Source organism: Bos grunniens, chromosome 15 (assembly GCF_055505025.1).
Source record: "Bos grunniens cultivar Pamir isolate PY7600 chromosome 15, Bosgru_T2T1.0, whole genome shotgun sequence".
Lineage (NCBI taxonomy): Eukaryota > Metazoa > Chordata > Mammalia > Artiodactyla > Bovidae > Bos > Bos grunniens.
In genome coordinates this window covers 17,140,665-17,161,117 of record NC_141179.1, presented here as the reverse complement: position 1 = coordinate 17,161,117, position 20,453 = coordinate 17,140,665, and the positions used below count along the sequence as shown (strand labels likewise).

The 20,453-nt window shown below is 37.1% G+C and overlaps 1 protein-coding gene across 1 annotated transcript in view; it reads right to left on the bottom strand.

The window, feature by feature from the left end:
* Positions 1-20,453, bottom strand: part of GUCY1A2 (guanylate cyclase 1 soluble subunit alpha 2) — a 479,090-nt gene that overhangs the window by 178,954 nt on the left and 279,683 nt on the right. Inside the window, exon 5 of the mRNA XM_086339009.1 lies at positions 3,069-3,554. Within this exon, the coding sequence (XP_086195135.1) occupies positions 3,069-3,554 (486 nt within the window). The remainder of the gene's footprint in view (positions 1-3,068; positions 3,555-20,453) is intronic.

The window sequence follows — 20,453 nt, the reverse complement described above, 5'->3', positions numbered from 1 at the left end:
CCAATAAGGAGTTAATATCCAATATACACAAACATCTGATAAAGCTCAACATCAAAAATATTAGCAACTTGATAAAAATGGATGATCAACGAGCACATGAAAAGATGCTCAGTATTGCTAATCAACAGGGAAATGCAAATCAAAACCACAAGGAGATATCACCTCACAGAGGTCAGAATAGCTATCATTAAAAAGAAAACAAAATATAAAAGTTGGTGAGGATGCAGGGAATAGGGATCCCTCCTACACTGTTCGTGGGAAAATATTGATAAATTGGTGCAGCCAGTCGGCAGGTAAACTGGTACAAAAGTAGCCAATTTTGAGGTTTCTCAAAAAACTAAACATAGAATTACCATATGACCTAGGAATTCTACTCCTGGGTATACATCAGAAAGAAACAAAAAGACTAATACAAAAAGATGCTCCCAAAGTTCCTAGGAGCATTATTTATTATTTATAATTGCCAAGGAATGGAAGCAACCTAAAGTGTCTAACAACAGATGAATGGATAAAGAAGATGTGTTTTATGCAGACAATAGAACACTACTCAGTCATAAAAACAATCAAATTTTCCCATTTGCAATAACATGAATGGACTTAGCAGGCATTATTCCTAGTGAAATAAGTCAAGCAGAATAGAAAAATACTATATGATATCACATATTGAAAATTAAAAATAAAACAAATGCTTTAACAGAAAAGAAGGAGACTTTTCATAGATATAAAGATTAAACTAGTGAACTAGTGGTTTATCAATAGGGAGAGTGAAGGGGAGGGGGCAAAATAGGGTTGAGGGTAAAAAAGCGTTTCCTGTGGTATTATATAAAGTCATGTGTATGAAAATTTTGAAAAATTGTAAAGCACTATAGAATTTAAAGAATCTTACATCCAATTTAAAAAAAAAATTAAAAAACTGGCTCTGGTATCATTTTACCTTAAAATTTATCACTAAAATTTCATAAGAAAAAATGAATGTGAGTGAAAGTTGCTAGTCACACCCAACTCTTTTGTGACTCCATGAGCTCTACAGTCCATGGAATTCTCCAGCTGAAGGAAACAAGCATGGCAAATCAGTGATTTAGAAGGGAGAGACTGTGGTTGCAGATCTTGTGCAGTAGTGCACAAAGTCTAGGGAATTCGCTGGCTACCCAGTGATTAATACTGTGTGCTATTACTGCTTCATGAGTTCAATCCCTGGTTGGGGAATTATGATCCTGCAAGTCAGGTGCCCCCCAAAATAAATAGTGTACACAGTGTGAAGGAAAAATAGTGCTGGAAATTCAGGACAATCTGCTTTATTTTCTGGCATTGACAATGATAGATTCATATGTCTCCATTTAGCATCAGACACTGGCTACTTCTACCATAAATTACATAAAAATAAAATATAAGAAAGTTAATTTATAAAAACTCATATTTTATATATCAAGGCAAATCCCTCATACATATATCACATTGAATGTTTACTACTCAGAAGAGGCTTTCTAAAATATTTAACATTGGCTATGTAGCATGCATAAGTAACCTCTAGTGGCTCAAGTGGTAAAGAATCTGCCTGCAGTGCAAGAGATCAGGGTTCAATCTGTGGTTTGGGAAGACCTCTTGAAGAAAGGTTTAATGAAACTAGTGAATATCTTTCCCTAAAGGAGATATACCTTAACAAAAACACCCTCTGGACCATAATATGAAACTAAAATGTAAAACAAGTTCTTTTTGAATCTGCTTATGTGAAGATCATACTATGAAGAGAAGTTTAGATGATGTAAAAAAGAAAATAAAAATCACTAGTTCAACTAGTTTGTTTTTACTAAAAGTAATGACTGTCCTTCATATTAAAAAAAAAAGTCATTTACTATGTAATCCATGCACAATGTAAAGTCACAGTTATTCATTAGATGGATGGAAAGCTGAATCACTCAAAATATTGCTATAATTTTAGTAAGAAATTAAAACCATAATTGTTTTAAATTATGACACATGACCCCCAATGTTCATTGCAGCACTACAAATATCATATATTAACACATATATATGGCATCTAGAAAACTGGGACTGATAAACCTATTTGCAGGGCAGAAATAGAGACTCTATAAACATAGAGAACAAACGTATGGACACAGTGCGGGAAGAAGAGGGTGGGGCAAATTGAGAGAGCAGCACTGAAATACATATATTACCATATAAAAAATAGATAGCTAATGAGAAGTTGCTGTATAACACAGGGATCTGAATCTAGTGTTACACTGTGACAACCTAGAGGGATGGATGGAAGGGAGGTGGGAGGGAGATTCAAAGAGGGAGGGAACGTATATATACTTATGGCTGATTCATGCTGATATATGGCAGAAACCAACATAACATTGTAAAGCAATTATCTGCCATTTAAAAATAAAGAAAAAGAAATTAATAAGTAGCTCACCAAATCAGGCTAACAAATGGTGACCTGCACACATTTTCAAAACTCTTCCATCAAGTAACTTGGAAAATTAACATGCTTCCAATAAAAATCATTGGTTATTTGGACAATAGCTAGAACATTTATACGCATTTTTTTAAGAATGAAAAGGATCTCAATTAATTCTCAATGAAGTAGAAAATACTTAATATGTTAAGTAATTAATTATTACTTTATAAAGTAAATTATTAGTTTATAAAGTAAATTATTACTTTAATTACATTAATAATTAATATGTTTTAACATATACTGCTGTTCCTTTTAACTACCAATATAAAATTTTTAGTTTATATTATAATCCTACTCTTTAAGGAAAATTAATTACATGGTTAAAAGTTGCCAATATTTCAGCAAGCTTATTTTATCTTTTTGATAATAATGAATTTAGAAGATTAGTTCCATAGAATTTTTCCTTTCTGACAAATATATAAATCAACTCATAGCGAAAATTCACTCAAAGATCAGATATACTTGTATTCTGAATATTTCTAAATGAAAATTATCCATCACTTATTCTTGTTTAAATAGAAAAATATATTGCATGCTTGTAATTTAATGAAGATGATAATTTACCACTAAAAATACTTTTATATAAACAACCAAATCCCATTACCTTATAAATATCCAAAAATCCACATTGGTGGTCGAATCTTGTGTACAGCTCATTCAGCATGCTGATGACTTGCATGGGGGTACACTGGGCACATATGGCTGTGAAGCCAACAATGTCTGAAAACAGCATGGTGACATCATCGAACTTTCTGGCCTGTACTTGCTGCCCTTGCCACAACTGCTGGGCTACATCACCAGGGAAAATGGAGTATAGAAGATCCACTGTTTTCTTTTTCTCTTCTTCCAGGGCCTGGTGAGTTCTTTCTAAAGTTGCTTTTAATTTATCCATCCTCTTCTTCAGCCCATCCTGGGCCTTTGCCTGCTCGCCAACCAAGATGACATCTCGAGTAGCATCATGGATAGGGATGTCCGAGAGATGTAGCCCTCGTCCCATAAGTTCATCCAACTTGTCCACACATGGAGAACCCAAGAATAAAATGGAATTTGATTCCGAGACATGGATCATTTGTCCTTTAACTTCCATCACCTGCAAAATTAACACGGAATTTTAGTCAGCACTCTTTACATAGTAGGTTCACAAAAATTAATTTATTATCAGATGGAGAAGAAGACTAAGAAATTAGCCTTACAGACTTTCTCCATATAGACAAATCTAAATGTGATTTGGGGCCAATGTAGAATTTATGATTCTAAATAGAAATATTTGCTATTGTTTCCCACTTGGCCACTTTCTTAAGACAATGATCAAATGAAAAGAGAGATCAATAAGAATTGAAACAGAAAACATTTTCATTCAAAATGAAATTGTACCCAGGTACATCATGAAACTGGTTCACCAACCAGTTCAAAAACTTTCAATCTGCTTAGTAATAATAGAATTTGGATAATTCCACCTGTCAAAATACTAGATTTAATTGTCATTAAAATAAAACTCAGAAAATAAGTCCAGGAGACTACATGAATCCAAATAATTGTTTAGTCATATGTAAATCATTTTAAGGTCCATCTAATCAAGGCTATGGTTTTTCCAGTGGTCATGTATGGATGTGAGAGTTGGACTGTGAAGAAAGCTGAGCGCCAAAGAATTGATGCTTTTGAACTGTAATGTTGGAGAAGACTCTTGAGAGTCCCTTGGACTGCAAGGAGATCCAACCAGTCCATCCTAAAGGAGATCGGTCCTGGGTGTTCACTGGAAGGACTGATGCTAAAGCTGAAACTACAATACTTTGGCCACCTCATGCAAAGAGCTGACTCATTGGAAAATACCCTGATGCTGGGAGGGATTGGGGGCAGGAGGAGAAGGGGATGACAGAGGATGAGATGGCTGGATGGCATCACCGGCTCAATGGACATGAATTTGAATAAACTCCGGGAGTTGGTGATGGACAGGAAGGCCTGGCGTGCTGCGATTCATGGGGTTGCAATGAGTCGGACATGACTGAGCCACTGAACTGAAATGAAGTCATTTTTTTCATCTGTTGTAGTCTTATGAAAGTACATTGATTCTTGCATTGACTAGTTGATAATTCATTTGGACTTAAAAATAAAAATTTAAGCTAGATTTCATTAAGTATTAGCAGAAAATGACTACCAGTTAACTAGCATATTCAATATAAGCTAAAAGTAGCCCCCTCCCCCAAGTCAGGATAGTATTAAAGAAACCCAGCTAGTAAGATAAAAAATCTGAATACACTGTATTGGTGTTTTGCTTTCTGGCTCACTTCACTCTGTATAATAGACTCCAGTTTCATCCACCTCATTAGAACTGATTCAAATGTATTCTTTTTAATGGCTGAGTAACCAATACAATATTATAAAGTAATTAGCCTCCAATTAAAATAAATAAATTTAAATTAAAAAAATTAAAAAATTCTGAATATACAGTAATTTAAATCTATCCCTCCTTTCTGTGCTTTTTGGAGAATTTAGAGAATTGATGTTTAATGAAAAACTTCATGAACACTGGCTCATGTTATCTTAGCTTAATGCCCTAAGGAACCCTCAGAGGGGATGAACATCAGCAAGAAAGGAAGGGAGTCTTAGGCTATATTTATCCAAATACCCTTACTTGGGTTAAGATAGGATATTTCAGCACATCTCAAGCGGAAGCTAGTTGTCATTACCTGAAGAGAGTGCTAAGTGCTAAATTGCTGCAGTCGTGTCTGACTCTCTGCAACCCCATGGACTGCAGCCTGCCAGGCTCCTCCGTCCTCTGTCCTGGAGTGGGTTGCCATTTCCTCCTCCAGGGGATCTTCCAGACCCAGGGATCAAACCGATGTCTCTTATGTCTCCTGCACTGGCAGGTAGGTTTTTACCACTAGCGCCACCTGGGAACCCCTGAAGAGGACTGCTTACAAATTGACCAACTGAGATTGTGTATCAGTTTTATCTATGTCACTTTCTGTAACTACATGGAATGTGCTCAATAAATTTATTTTCTTTTGATCTTCATAGCATGAAGTATAGGTTAGTTGATGAAATTGGAGGCATAGAACAAATATGGGGTAAAACTACTGAGATTTTGTCTTCTAAGCCTGCAAATATTTTACTTTGTTTCACCTGCACCATTTACCAAGATCTAGTCTATATAAGGCGGAGAAGGCAATGGCACCCCACTCCAGTACTCTTGCCTCGAAAATCCATGGACAGAGGAGCCTGGTAGGCTGCAGTCCATGGGGTCGCTAAGAGTCAGACACGACTGAGCGACTTCACTTTCTCTTTTCACTTTCATGCATTGGAGAAGGAAATGGCAACCCACTCCAGTGTTCTTGCCTGGAGAATCCCAGGGATGGGGAAGCCTGGTGGGCTGCCGTCTCTGGGGTCACACTGAGTCGGACATGACTGAAGCGACTTAGCAGCAGCAGCAGCAGCAGTCTATATAAGGAAAAAATGAATCCTTGCTTCATGTTATAAATTGTATGAAACAAAATGTTCACTTTTTATACAAAGTCTGCTAATGTTCAATATTTCATTATTTTATATATAATTTATTCATTGAAGTGTTTATTGAGTGTTTTCTATTTATCAGTGCTGCCCTGGCTGATAGCCATAAAAAGATAATACAAGGTTCCCCTTTTAAAAGATATCACACTATGGAAACAAGAGACACAACTATATAGCCCGTAGAATAGAATGAAGAAACATTTCAATTCCCTATTTAAGATAGGCTGTCAAAAGACTGCAGGCTATGGTTTGAATACAAAGAATGCAATTGTCCTGAAAAGTATTTCCAGATTATTTCATATATGCTGGGTATGCTTTTTTTTGGGGGGGGGGGGTTGTTAATGATTCATACTCATTAGACTATTAGAAGTGTAATAAAGAAGATACACAAAATGTACAACATCATAGCTTGAAAACTAGTATAATCATTTTTTTCTTAAGATTTAAGGTAAAAGCACACCTCTGATGCTCATATAGTTAGACCTCCATCTGGTCTCTTTCTTCTCACATTTCTTTCTAATCATTTTCTTTTTCTTCTACATCTTGCTTTTTTCTCCCTTCTTCCCTTTGTTCTTTGGACTTACTCTTTTGTTTTATTTTTCAAACATTCTTTCTTCATTTACTCTTTATCTCTCCTGCTTGCCTGGCTTTCTTTGTCATCACTGGTTACTTCATTTCCTTGTTGGTTCTTCATTTTTGTTTCTCTTTTTTTCCCTAGGTATTAACTTTCACATTTCCTATTATAAATTGACCTTTTTCTTTTCTGCCTTTGCTTCTACCTCTTTTTATTTAAAATATAAATCAGTATATGTATATAGGCATAAATAATATTATATATTATTTGCTATATGTAAAAAATATGTTTTTCTTTAACTTCCAAAGAAGCGAAATGGAATATATTATATTCCATCTCAAAAAACCCATAAATATATTCCCAATTTATATATGGCATAGTTCTTTTTTTTTTGAAATTTATGACAGAATAAAATATTTTTATTTTTATTTTATTAATTAAAACAAATTTCTGACAGAATGAAATAATTAAAATAAAATATTTAATACTTAGATCACATGTTTTTCTCTTTTAACAATGCCATAGAAAGCTTAAGAAAATATTAAGTATAAGAACTTTACTCAGTTCTAAAGATGGAGTTGAGGTTAAGACAGTTATGGTCTCTGCCCTCATGGAGCTTATATTCTAACAGAGGGGATGATTATATATATATATATATATATATATATGTTTTTTTTTTTTAAGAAATGGCAGGTTATGGACGGCTGTGGGACCCTCTTGCTGTAGAACAATTAGATACATATTTTAAAAAATACTTATGAGTCATCTCTTAAGAGGCAAAGGTTTCCAAGTACATCCCCATATACACGCACTAGCAAAAGAAACAAATTAAAACAAGGCAAACAAACAAAAAGTGAAACCTTGATCTGAACCCCCAATAGGAGCAGAGAGAAACCAGGCTGTCCTAAGAGTCATGTGGAAAGAACACTTTTATTGGAATTCTGAGACTTGGAACGTTTGTAAGATTAGAGAGCCTAGTGAGATTCTTTTTTTTTTTTTTTCCTAATTTTATTTTATTTTTAAACTTTACATAATTGTATTAGTTTTGCCAAATATCAAAATGAATCCACCACAGGTATACATGTGTTCCCCATCCTGAACCCTCTTCCCTCCTCCCTCCCCATACCATCCCTCTGGGTCGTCCCAGTGCACTAGCCCCAAGCATCCAGTATCGTGCATCGAACCTGGACTGGCCACTCATTTCTTACATGATATTTTACATGTTTTAATGCCATTCTCCCAAATCTTCCCACCCTCTCCCTCTCCCTCTCCCACAGAGTCCATAAGACTGTTCTATACATCAGTGTCTCTTTTGCTGTCTCGTACACCGGGTTATTGTTACCATCTTTCTAAATTCCATATATATACGTTAGTATACTGTATTTATGTTTTTCCTTCTGGCTTACTTCACTCTGTATAATAGGCTCCAGTTTCATCCTAGTGAGATTCTTGACTTGAAGATTCATCCTCAGAATTAAAGAGGTCCTTAGTCAACTGGCACCTAAAACTTCCCCATCTTAGGCTCTCAAAACTCTCGATATGATTAAGCTCAAGCAATGAACAAAAGCAAATAATGAACACAAGATTTAGATGACAAAAACTGAGGGATGGGAATGTCAACTTCAGAATATACAGCAGCTATTTATTTACAAGTAAAGATACAATTTCAGAGAAAGATTAATGACAGAAATGATATGGACCTAACAGAAGCAGAAGATATTAAGAAGAGGTGGCAAGAATACACAGAAGAACTATCCAAAAAAATCTTAATGACCTAGATAACCACAATGGTGTCATCACTCAGCTAGAGCCAGACATCCTGGAATGTGAAGTCAAGTGGACCTTAGGAAGCATCACTATGAACAAAGCTAGTGGAGGTGATGGAATTCTAGTTGAGCTATTTCAAATCATAAAAGATGATGCTGTGAAAGTGTTGCACTAAATATGTCAGCAAATTTGGAAAATTCAGCAGTGGACACAGGACTGGAGAAGGTCAGTTTTCATTCCAATCCCAAAGAAAAGCAATGAATGCCAAAGAATGCTCAAACTACCGCACAACTGCACTCATCTCACACACTAGCAAAGTAATGCTCAAAATTCTCCAAGCCAGATTTCAATAGTACATGAACGATGAACTTCCAGATGTTCAACCTAGATTTAGAAGAGGCAGAGGAACCAGAGATCCAATTGCCAACATCCGCTGGAACATTGAAAAAGCCAGAGAGTTCCAGAAAAACATCTATTTCTGCTTTATTGATTATGCTAAAGCCTTTGACTGTGTGGATCACAACAAACTGTGGAAAATTCTGAAAGCGATGGGAATATCAGACCACTTTACCTGTCTCCTGAGAAATCTATATGCAGGTCAGGAGGCAACAGTTAGAACTGGACATGGAACAATGGACTGATTCCAAATTGGGAAGGACTATGTCAAGGCTGTATATTGTCACCCTGCTTATTTAACTTATATGCAGAGTATATCATGCAAAATGCCAGGCTGATGAAGCACAAGCTGAAATCAAGATTGCTGGGAGAAATATCAATAACTTCAGATATGCAGATAACACCATCCTTACGACAGAAAGCGAAGAGGAACTAAAGAGCCTATTGATGAAAGTGAAAAAGGACAGTGAAAAAGTTGACTTAAAACTCAACATTCAAAAAAACGAAAAGCATGGTATCTGGTCCCATCACTTTATGTAAAATAGATGGGGAAACCATGGAAACAGTGACAGAGTTTATTTTCTTGGACTCCAAAATCACTGCAGATTGTGACTGCAGCCATGAAATTAAAAGACGCTTGTTCCTTTTAAATTAAAAGCAAAGCTATATATCAACATGACTATAGCTTTACTTTTAATTTAAAAGGAGCAAGCGTCTTTTAATTTCACGGGAAAACCAATACAATATTGTAAAGTTAAAAAATTAAATTAAATAAAAAAAAATAAAAAATGACAAGCAAAAAAAAAAAAGAAAATTATTCTCCAGAAAAAAATAAAAATAAAAGCAAAGCTATGACAAACCTAGACAACATATTAAAAAGCAGAGACATTACTTTGCTAAGAAAGGTCCATATAGTCAAAGCTGTGGTTTTTCCAGTAGTCATGTATGGATGTTAGTGTTGGACCATAAAGAAGGCTGTGTGCCCAAGAATTGATGCTTTCGAATCTGTGGTGTTGAGAAGATTCCTGAGAGTCCCTTGGACAACAAAGATGTTAAACCACTCAATCCTAAAGGGAATCAGCCTTTAATATTCATTGGAAAGACTGATGCTGGAACTGAAGCTCCAGTACTTTGGCCAGCTGATGCGAAGAGCTAAATGCTGAGAAAGATTGAAGGCAGGAGGAGAAGGGGGTAACAGAGGATGAGCTGGTTGAATGGCATCACCGACTGGATACCCATGAGTTTGAGCAAGCTCTGGGAGTTGGTGATGGATTGGGAAGCCTGGCAAGCTGCAGTCCATGGGGTTGCAGAGTTGAACATGACTGAGTGACTGAACTGAACTGAACAGAGAAAGATTAGCACCAAGAGACTATAAGGAAGGAGTAGGCAGTTAAAAACTTAGAACAGGTCATAATGTAAATGATAGTAGTATTTAACTCAAATAATTGTAATGAAATAATTACATACAGGCCTGTTTACCATATTGAGTGTGATATCTGTCACAAATGAGCCTTTGATAAATATTAGGTGACCTTACTGTGGGTTTTGAAACTACCTCAAGCCTTCTAAACCAGAACCCCTTGTTGTTGAACTCAGAAACTGATTTTTCTAAAAAATTAGGAGTACATATGATCCTGAAATTTCACTAGACAGGAATTATTGTCTCAAATGTCATCTTACACAATCTAATTGTAAATGAAGTATAAATAAAGAAAATAAGGGATGGAAAGGAAATACAGATTGCATGGAATAACAAACCAAGTTGGTAAAGGGTAAGGACTTGAACCAGAAATCTTGATATACACAGCCACAGTGTAGACTGTCAGAAAGAATATTTGGATAAAACAAAGAGTGAAATATGAAGTTCAGAGATGATTTAAAGCTCGGACAGGAACAAGACCACCAAATTCCCTATGAATATATCAATCAGAGGTAAATCACAAAACTGTTTCAACAAATGTTATAGACGGTTTTTTTTAACAAGTTTATAAATGACTTTCCTTCATATCTGTGGAAACATTCAAGATGTACAAGGATCCATTACATTTTTTCATTGCCATGGTACTACATTTATGAGAGGAATTATGTAATTTTGTTATCCAATTTGGGTACTTGAGTCTCCCATAAATGTTTGCCAAAGGTCTGCTTGACAAATTCTATTTGTAACCCAATAATATCTCTTAACTGTCCCTTAGTTGGTACAACAAATAACATTTTCAAAATGCTTCCACAGACATTGCTGCATTTTGTCTTTTTGACAGTGTAAGCGGCACCCAAAGTTGCTATAATCGAGGTAGCTAAGACCAGGGAAGGTTGAGTGAGTTGCCAGAGATCACACAGTTGAGTTAGAGAGCCTTGAACTGCCTGACCCAGTGTTCTTTTCATACATAAGTAAAGAGCTGAAAGGAATGAGAGCTTTTGAAATTAAAAATGTTCAGAGTTTAAAGCCCAGTTTTACCACTTGCTGACTGAGTCACCATAGGTGGATCACATGGCCTCTCAGAGATCCAGTAACATCATCTGTAGTGATGTAATGTAATGATGGAATAAAGGTAATTTTATAGACCAGCATTAGGATAAAGTTTAAATGAAATAATATATATATATAAAAGTTTAGCCTAATACCCACATAAGCATTCACTCAGTTTCTCTCAGTTATTATTGTTATTGTTATTAATCATTATGAAATAAGATAATGATGATTTGGTTGGTGCCAGAGAGATATTACAAATAGGAAATAATAATAATGAATAGGAAATATAATAAATAGGAAATAAACAATAATAATGCATCTCTAAAAAAATATCTAATATGATGTGAGAGAAATCATAGTTATATTTTATGAAGCTATATTACATAGGCATCGTTTACAAATTATTTTCAGTAACAGTGAAAAGCTATAAACAACTTTCATGTTTATAAATGCATTTCTACTTAAATGATTTATGATCTATCAGTTAAGAAAAAAGTTTCACAAACCATACAAAATGCTACAATAATTAAAATATCACAATGCAGGTGACTTTGAATTGGCAAAATGTCTCAGACATGCATTATCAGAATTTGTCTTGTAAACTTCCCCATGAACATGAACAATGTATAAGAATTCCTTGTCAAGACAATAGCATTTAGCTGAAGAAACATGCCCTGGAGGCTGCCTATTATAGTGAAAAATGTAATAGCTATTGGAATATGGCAAGGGAAATATTCCAAGATGAGTAAAGGAAAATTCAAATCCCCAGAGAGAAAGAAGAGCATAGCATATTTAGGGCATTTATGAAGGACCAGTATGATTACACGGAGAAGGCAATGGCACCCCACTCCAGTACTCTTGCCTGGAAAATTGCATGGGCGGAGGAGCCTGGGAGGCTGCAGTCCACGGGGTCGCTAAGAGTTGGACATGACTGAGCGACATCACTTTCACTTTTCACTTTCATGCATGGGAGAAGGAAATGGCAACCCACTCTAGTATTCTTACCTGGATAATCCCAGGGACGGTGGAGCCTGGTGGGTGGAGGCTGCCATCTATGGGGTCGCACAGAGTCGGACACAACTGAAACAACTTAGCAGCAGCAGCAGCAGCAGTATGATTACAACAGAGAGCAAAGGGGCAATGACCAGGGTCTAGTGAGGTCAAGGCCGTACAACTGAGTTATGATAATTGGAATGTGAACCTACTCCTTATAATTCTCCAGTCCTCTCTACTCTTTCCTCTATTACCATGAGAGCCACATGTCAACGATGTGGGAAGCAGAAGAAGGAGCCTGGGTTCTAAAGTCTCTTTTGCAACAAGACTGCTCAAAAGACATCTAACCTGTCCCAGATCTATGATGTGAATAAGAAATATATTTTTACATAGTTAATGGACAGGGATTTGAAGATTCTTGTAGCAGTTAGCATTATTAATCTTGACTAACATACCAGTTCCTGGTAAAAGATCAGTTTCAGCCATCTCCATCACACATTTGCAATGTGGTCTAGACTTACACCTACGTCACGCTAGGATCTTGGTGAAAAGAATCCACCGTGATTCTTTCCCATTCAACCCAATTACAGTCACCATCATTCTAATTAACACCATTCCCATTTACAATTCTATGAGACCAGTGAATTACGGATTGGTCCTGAGATCAACACACAGTTGAATCTTTAAGTGTGAATCTAAAGCTTTGCTTAAAGGACTGGTTGGTTTTATGCTTATCCAACTTGAATCATCATGAATTATAACTTCATACATTTTTTTATACTATTGAAGCTAAATTACATGTGCATCTTAGATTCCAGTAATGTGATATCAAAACTTTTTAAGTATACTATAAATCATTTTTAAGTATACTGTAAATTATTTGAATGCCTTCTTAGATACAAATGTTCACAAACACTGTAGAAGTTAATACATTCATTTGGGGGGGATATTAAGGAGATATTGCTCCCCAAACTGAAAATCTTCAGTGTAAGTAATTTATTCCTTTTTTGATGTTTATTTTTAAATTTAAATATACCTGATTTAATTATATAAGGTATTAATTATATTGAATATATAATATATACTCATATATATTAATTATATAATCATGATGGCATGATCACTGACCTAGAGCCAGACATCCTGGAATGTGAAGTCAAGGGGGCCTTAGAAAGCATCACTACAAACAAAGCTAGTGGAGGTGATGGAATTCCAGTTGAGCTATTTCAAATCCTGAAAGATGATGCTGTGAAAGTGCTCCACTCAATATGCCAGCAAATTTGGAAAACTCGCAGTGGCCACAGGACTGGGAAAGGTCAGTTTTCATTCCAATCCCAAAGAAAGGCAATGCCAAAGAATGCTCAAACTACCGCACAATTGCACTCATCTCACACACTAGTAAAGTAATGCTCAAAATTCTCCAAGCCGGGCTTCAGCAGTACGTGAATCGTGAACTTCCAGATGTTCAAGCTGGTTTTAGAAAAGGCAGAGGAACCAGAGATCATATTGCCAACATCCGCTGGATCATGGAAAAAGCAAGAGAGTTCCAGAAAAACATATATTTCTGCTTTATTGACTATGCCAAAGTATTTGACTGTGTGGATCACAATAAACTGTGGAAAATTCTGAAAGAGATGGGAATACCAGACCACCTGACCTGCCTCTTGAGAAACCTATATGCAGGTCAGGAGGCAACAGTTAGAACTGGACATGGAACAACAGACTGGTTCCAAATAGGAAAAGGAGTACGTCAAGGCTGCATACTGTCACCCTGCTTATTTATCTTCTATGCAGAGTACATCATGAGAAACGCTGGTCTGGAAGAAGCACAAGCTGGAATCAAGATTGCCGGGAGAAATATCAATTACCTCAGATATGCAGATGACACCACCCTTATGGCAGAAAAGCCTCTTGATGAAAGTGAAAGTGGAGAGTGAAAAAGTTGGCTTAAACCTCAACATTCAGAAAACGAAGATCATGGCATCTGGTCCCATCACTTCATGGGAAATAGATGGGGAAACAGTGGAAATAGTGTCAGACTTTATTTTTTTGGGCTCCCAAATCACTGCAGATGGTGACTGCAGCCATGAAATTAAAAGATGCTTACTCCTTGGAAGGAAAGTTTTGACAAACCTAGATAGCATATTGAAAAGCAGAGACATTATTTTGCCAACAAAGGTCCATCTAGTCAAGGCTATGGTTTTTCCTTTGGTCGTGTATGGATGTGAAAGTTGGACTGTGAAGAAAGCTGAGCGCTGAAGAATTGATGCTTTTGAACTGTGCTGTTGGAGAAAACTCTTGAGCATCCCTTGGACTGCAAGGAGATCCAACCAGTCCATTCTAAAGGAGATCAGCTCTGGGTGTTCTTTGGAAGGAATGATGCTAAAGCTGAAACTCCAGTATTTTGACCACCTCATGCGAAGAGTTGACTCACTGGAAAAGACGCTGATGCTCGGAAGGATTGGGGGCAGGAGGAAAAGGGGATGACAGAGGATGAGATGGCTGGATGGCATCACTGACTCAATGGATATGAGTTTGAGTGAACTCCGGGAGTTGGTGATGGACAGGGAGGCCTGGCGTGCTGCAATTCATGGGGTCGCAAAGAGTTGGACACGACTGAGCAACTGAACTGAACTGAACTGAACCCAGCTTTTTTAAGTGTAAGAATGGAAACTGAAAAAAGTTAAGTGATGTGTTCAAGGTCTGTAGCTAAGGAAACAGAGATGGGACTACAACATGGGTGTTCTCATCTTAGGTTGTATACCCTACATATTTTCCTACATATTTCACTCTCACAATAAAAGGGACTTCTAAAAATTGTAATGAGTACTTGTGGTATTGGAAACCTTCAGGAAATTCTTCTATATCAGACTTAAGAATCTCTGCACTGTTATATAATATTTGCTTGAATGTTTTCCCGCTCTTCAGAAATAAATGGCATGACCAAACTGACTCCACGCTTTTAAAATGGAAATAGTAATTAAATCTACCTAATAATATTGTTATTAAAATACATATTGTAAATGTTTACAAAATACTCAAAATAGTCAACAATATATAATAAACAAGTATATGTTTAATTAAAACTGCCTGGCTTGCAGTTGCTATAAGTACTTTTAGAATTCTATAACTAATCATCTACTATTGTCCTACAGACAATTTAAGCTTTGATTACAACGAATAGAGGCTGTATTAGTTTTCTAGGGATGCTATAATAAATTAACACAGAATGAGTGGTTTGAACAACAGAGGTTTATTGTCTTAGCTCTGGAAACTAGAAGCCCAAGATCAAAGTGTTGGTGGGGCCAGGGCCTTCCCTCTCCTAGCTTTTGGCTGTGGCAGCATAAGTATAACATTCACATCGTGCTCTATGTACATGTCTGTCTCTGTGAACCAATTTTCACATTTTATAAGGACATTAGTCAGAAAGTGGCCAAGGTGGCAGAGTAGAAAGACCCTGGTTCACCTCTTCTCATGAGCACACCAAAATCACTATTATGTTCAAAACAATCATTAGTTAAAATGATTGCAAGCTGTGAGAAAAAGTCTTTTAAAACTAAAGACATAAAGAAAAAACCACAATGCGATGAATAGGAGGGGTGGACTTGAGATACAATCAAATGCCATACCCCAAGGTGGGTGACACACAAGTTGGAGAATGATTATATTGCACAGGGTCTCTCACATGAATGCAAGTTCTAAGCTCCACATCAGACACCCTTGGACAATAGGTCCTGCACCAGGAGGATGATTACCAAGAGCATTTGGCTTTGAATTCCAGTGGAATTTAATTTTGAGAGTCCCAAAGGACTGGGAGAAATAGAGACTTCATTCTTAAAAGATATATACAAAATTTCATGCACACTGGGTCTTTGGGCCAAAGCAATAATTTAATAGGAGCCTGGGCCAGATAGAGCTTCTGGACTTGGAATGTCTTCAAGAGAAATGGTGGGGGAGGCTGTGGCTCATACAGGGGACATTAGACACTGGTGGAAACCATATTTGGGAACATGCTACCACAAAACACTACTACTGGTGGCTGCCATTGTGACTCATTAGGGCCCCAACCTGGCCATCCTGAAAAACCACAGGGACACAGTCCAGTCCCACTCATCAACAGAAAGGTTCCTAAAGACTTCCTGACCCCATAGCTACCTCTAGACATGCCCCTAGACATGGCCCTGACCACCAGAGAATCAAGACCAAGTCCAACCCACCAGTGGGCAGGCACTGACACTTCCCTCCTAGAATCCTGTATTAGACACTAGACCAGTCTCACTAAACAAAGAGCAGATATAAGATGCTACAAAACTATGATCTCACAACCTGAGAAACCACCCACTCATAGCAGGACAGACCCAACCCTGGGACCAGCTAGACATGGGCCCAGTGCACTAGCAGGCCAATGCAAGATTCAGAACACCATGGAGCAGATACCAAACTGTCAGGAACCATCACTCACCACCACCAACAATCTAAAATGAGCTCTGTGATCCCTGACTCCAGAGACCAGCTCTGCCTGCCAGTAGTCTGACATTAGCCCCAGGACCTGGTTTCGCCTGGCAGTGGCTGAGCAACAACCACAGAATCTTCAAGATCCTGACTCGGCCCAACAGGGGTTAGCACCAGCCCTGGGGCTCCACAGGGTTCTACAGTCACCTCAGGCCCGGCCCCATTAAACAGCATCCAGCAGCATCCATACAAGGCAGGACCTGGCAATCCACCCGGCTAGGAGCAAATGAAGACTACTAGACCCCACATATTTAGCCTACCACAACAGAAGGACCCACAGCCCTCTCAAGGGGAATCCCTAGAGCATATAACCTGGTGACAGGAGGGGCGTGCACTGTTGGGAAATACAGGACATCTCCTGCTAAAGGCTTGTTTGCAAGGCTGAGAAAGGTGCCAATGTACCACATACATAAATATACAAATGGCAAATTATTAACAACAACAACAACAAAAAGCAGAAGGGTGCATATCAGATGAAGGAACAATATCAAATCCCTGAAGAAAAGCTAAGTGAAGTCAAGAGAGACAACCTATCTGAGAAAGTGTTCAAAGTAATGATCATAAAGATGATCAAAGAACTTGGGAGAAGTATGGATGCACACAGTGAGAAGTTAGAAGATTTAACAAAGAGTTAGGAAAATAAAAACAGACATGAAATGAAAATGAAAAATACAATAGAAGGAATAAAAATTAGACTAAATGATACAGAGGAACAGATCAGTGAGTGGAAGAAAAGTAGTGAAAATCACTGGTGCTGAAAAGAAAAAGAAAAAAAGAGTATGAAAAGAAATGAGAACAGTTTAAGAGACCTCCAGGACAACATCTAGCCCACAATCACATTATAGGGGTCCCAGAGTTCAGCACCAGCAAACAAGCTTTAGAACAAATTAAATACAAAAATTTCCAGGTGAAAAAGTCCATAAATAGAGACAAGAAAATGTGAGATGAAAAAGCTCACTGGTAAAGGAAAACATACAGTAAAGTCAGGAAATCATCCACACACAAGGTGAGTAGAGAATGAAAAAAGACAAAAGTGTAAACTCATGTATAGCCACAATAAGTAGTGAAAGAAAGAAAGAAAGTGAAGTCACTCAGTCATGTCTGACTCTTTGTGACCCCGTGGACTGTAGCCCGCCAGGCTCCTCCGTCCATGGGATTCTCCAGGCAAGAATACTGGAGTGGGTTGCCATTTCTTTGTCCTGGGGACTCAGGGATCAAACCTAGGTTTCCTGCATTGCAGGCAGACACTTTAACCTCTGAGCCACCAGGGACATAGTCAAAATAATTGTGTGTAAATTATAATTTTAAATGATCTAACCTATCTCGAAAACAGTCATTGTAAGGGGAGGACAGTATGAATGCAAGGTTTTTAAAATGCATTTGAAATTAAGAGAACAGTAACTTAATCATGTTTATATATAGATTGTTATACAAAGACCTCATTTCAGCTGCAAACCAAAACTGTATAATAGATATACCTTCAAAAAAAAAATCCAAACCTGACAGTATAGATAGTCAACAAATCAGAAGAGAACAGAACAAAAGAAGAAAAGGGGGAAAAAGCTACAAAAACAAATGCAAAACTATTAACAAAATGACAATAGGAACATACATGTTGATAGTTACTTAATTTATTTTTTCAAGTTGTTTTCCTTTTTTTTTTTTTTAAGCTTTTTTTTTTGTTGTTAAAATTTTTTTTTTTAACTTTACAATATTGTATTGGTTTTGCCATAGTTACTTTGAAGGTAAGCCAACTAAATGCTCCAACCAAAAGACAGAGTATGGCTGAATGGATTAAAAAAAAAAAAAATGACCTGCATATATGCTGCCTTGAAGACAGTCACTTCAGATTTAGAGGCACATACAAACTGAAAGTGAGGGGATGGAAGGAGAAAGGTATTCCAGGCAAATGGAACCCTATAAAAGCCAAGACAGCAATATGTATACCAGACAAAATAAGTGTTAAAGCCTATTACAAGAGAAAATGAATGACACTATCTAATGATCCAGGAATCAATCCATGAAGAAGATATAACAATTGTAAATATAAATGCACCAAAATACAGAACCTAAATATATAAGGCAAACATTACCAGACAAGAAAGAAATAACAGAGTAACACGATAACAGTTCAGTTCAAAGCTAAAAATAGAGTTAACATATTACCCTGCAATCTCACTCCTGGGCATTTATCTGGAGAAATACATGATGCTAAAGGATACATGCACCCAAATATTCACTGCAGCACTGTTTATACTAGCCAAGACATGGAAGCAACCTAAATGTTCATCAATAGAGGAATGGATAAGGAAGATGCGGTACATATATATGATGGAATACTATCCAGCCATTAAAAAGAATGAAATAACATCATTTGCAGCAACATGGATGGACCTAGAGAATGTCACACAGAGTTAAGTAACTCAAAGTGAGGAGAGATATTTTATGACACCTTAAATGTGGACTCAAAAATAGAAATGTTACAAACAAACTTACTTACAAAATATAAAGAGACTGACAGATTTAGAGAATGAACTTATGGTTGTCAAGGGTAAGGATAGGGGGAAAGGATAGTTAGGGAATCTGAGACGGACATGTGCATATTGCTACATTTAAAATGGATAATCAACAAGGACCTTGTTGAATTTTTTTTTTCCATGACAAACTAAAGTTTATATTATATCAGTGTGCTATGCTGTGCTTAGTCATTCAGTCGTGCCTGTAGCCCGCCAGGCTCCTCTGTCCATGAGGATTCTCCAGGCAAGAATACTGGGGTGGGTTGCCAAGCCCTTCTCCAGGGGATTTTCCCAATCCAGGGATCTAACCCAGGTCTCCTACATTACAGGCAGATTCTTTACTGCCTGAGCCACCAAGGAGGCCCATATATACCAGTAATACAAAGTAATTAAAAATAGCAAAAATTAAGAAATGAACAATCCAAAGAAACAGAGGACAACAATAAAATGGGAAAGACTAGAGATCTCTTAAAGGAAATTGAAGGTATCAAGAGAATATTTTTTGCAAGGACAGGAATGATCAAAGACAGAAACAGAAAGGACCTAACAGAAGCAGAAGAGATTAAGAAGAGGTGGCATGAATACACAGAAGAACTATACAATAAACGTCTTAATGACCAGTACAACCACAATGGTATTGTGACTCATCTAGAGACAGATATCCAGGGATGTGAAGTCAAGTGGGCCTTAAGAAGCATTACTACAATCAAAGTTAGTGGAGGTGATGGAATTCCCACTAAACTATTTAAAATACTATAATATAATGCCATGAGAGTGCTGCACACAATATGTCAGCAAATTTAGAAAACTCAGCAGTGGCCAAAGGATTGGAAAAGGTGAGTTTTCATTCCAGTCTCAAAGAAAGGCAGTGCCAAAGAATGTTCAATTACAGCATAATTGTGTGCAATCCATGTACTAGTAAGGTTATGCTCTAAAACCTTCAAGGTAGACTTCAGCAGTACTTGAATCAGGAACTTGCAGATGTTCAATCTGGGTTTAGTAAAGGCAGAGGAACCGGGGATCAAATTGCCTACATTTGTTGCATCATAGAGAAAAGAAGAGAATTCCAGACAATACTTCTACTTCATTATGTATGCTAAAGCCTTTAATGATGTGGATTACAATAAACTGTGGAAAATTCTTAAAGTGATGAGAATATCAAACCACCTTGGTTGTCTCCTGAGAAACCTGTAAGCAGGTCAAGAAGCAACAGTTATAACCAGACACGGAACAATGGACTGGTTCAATATT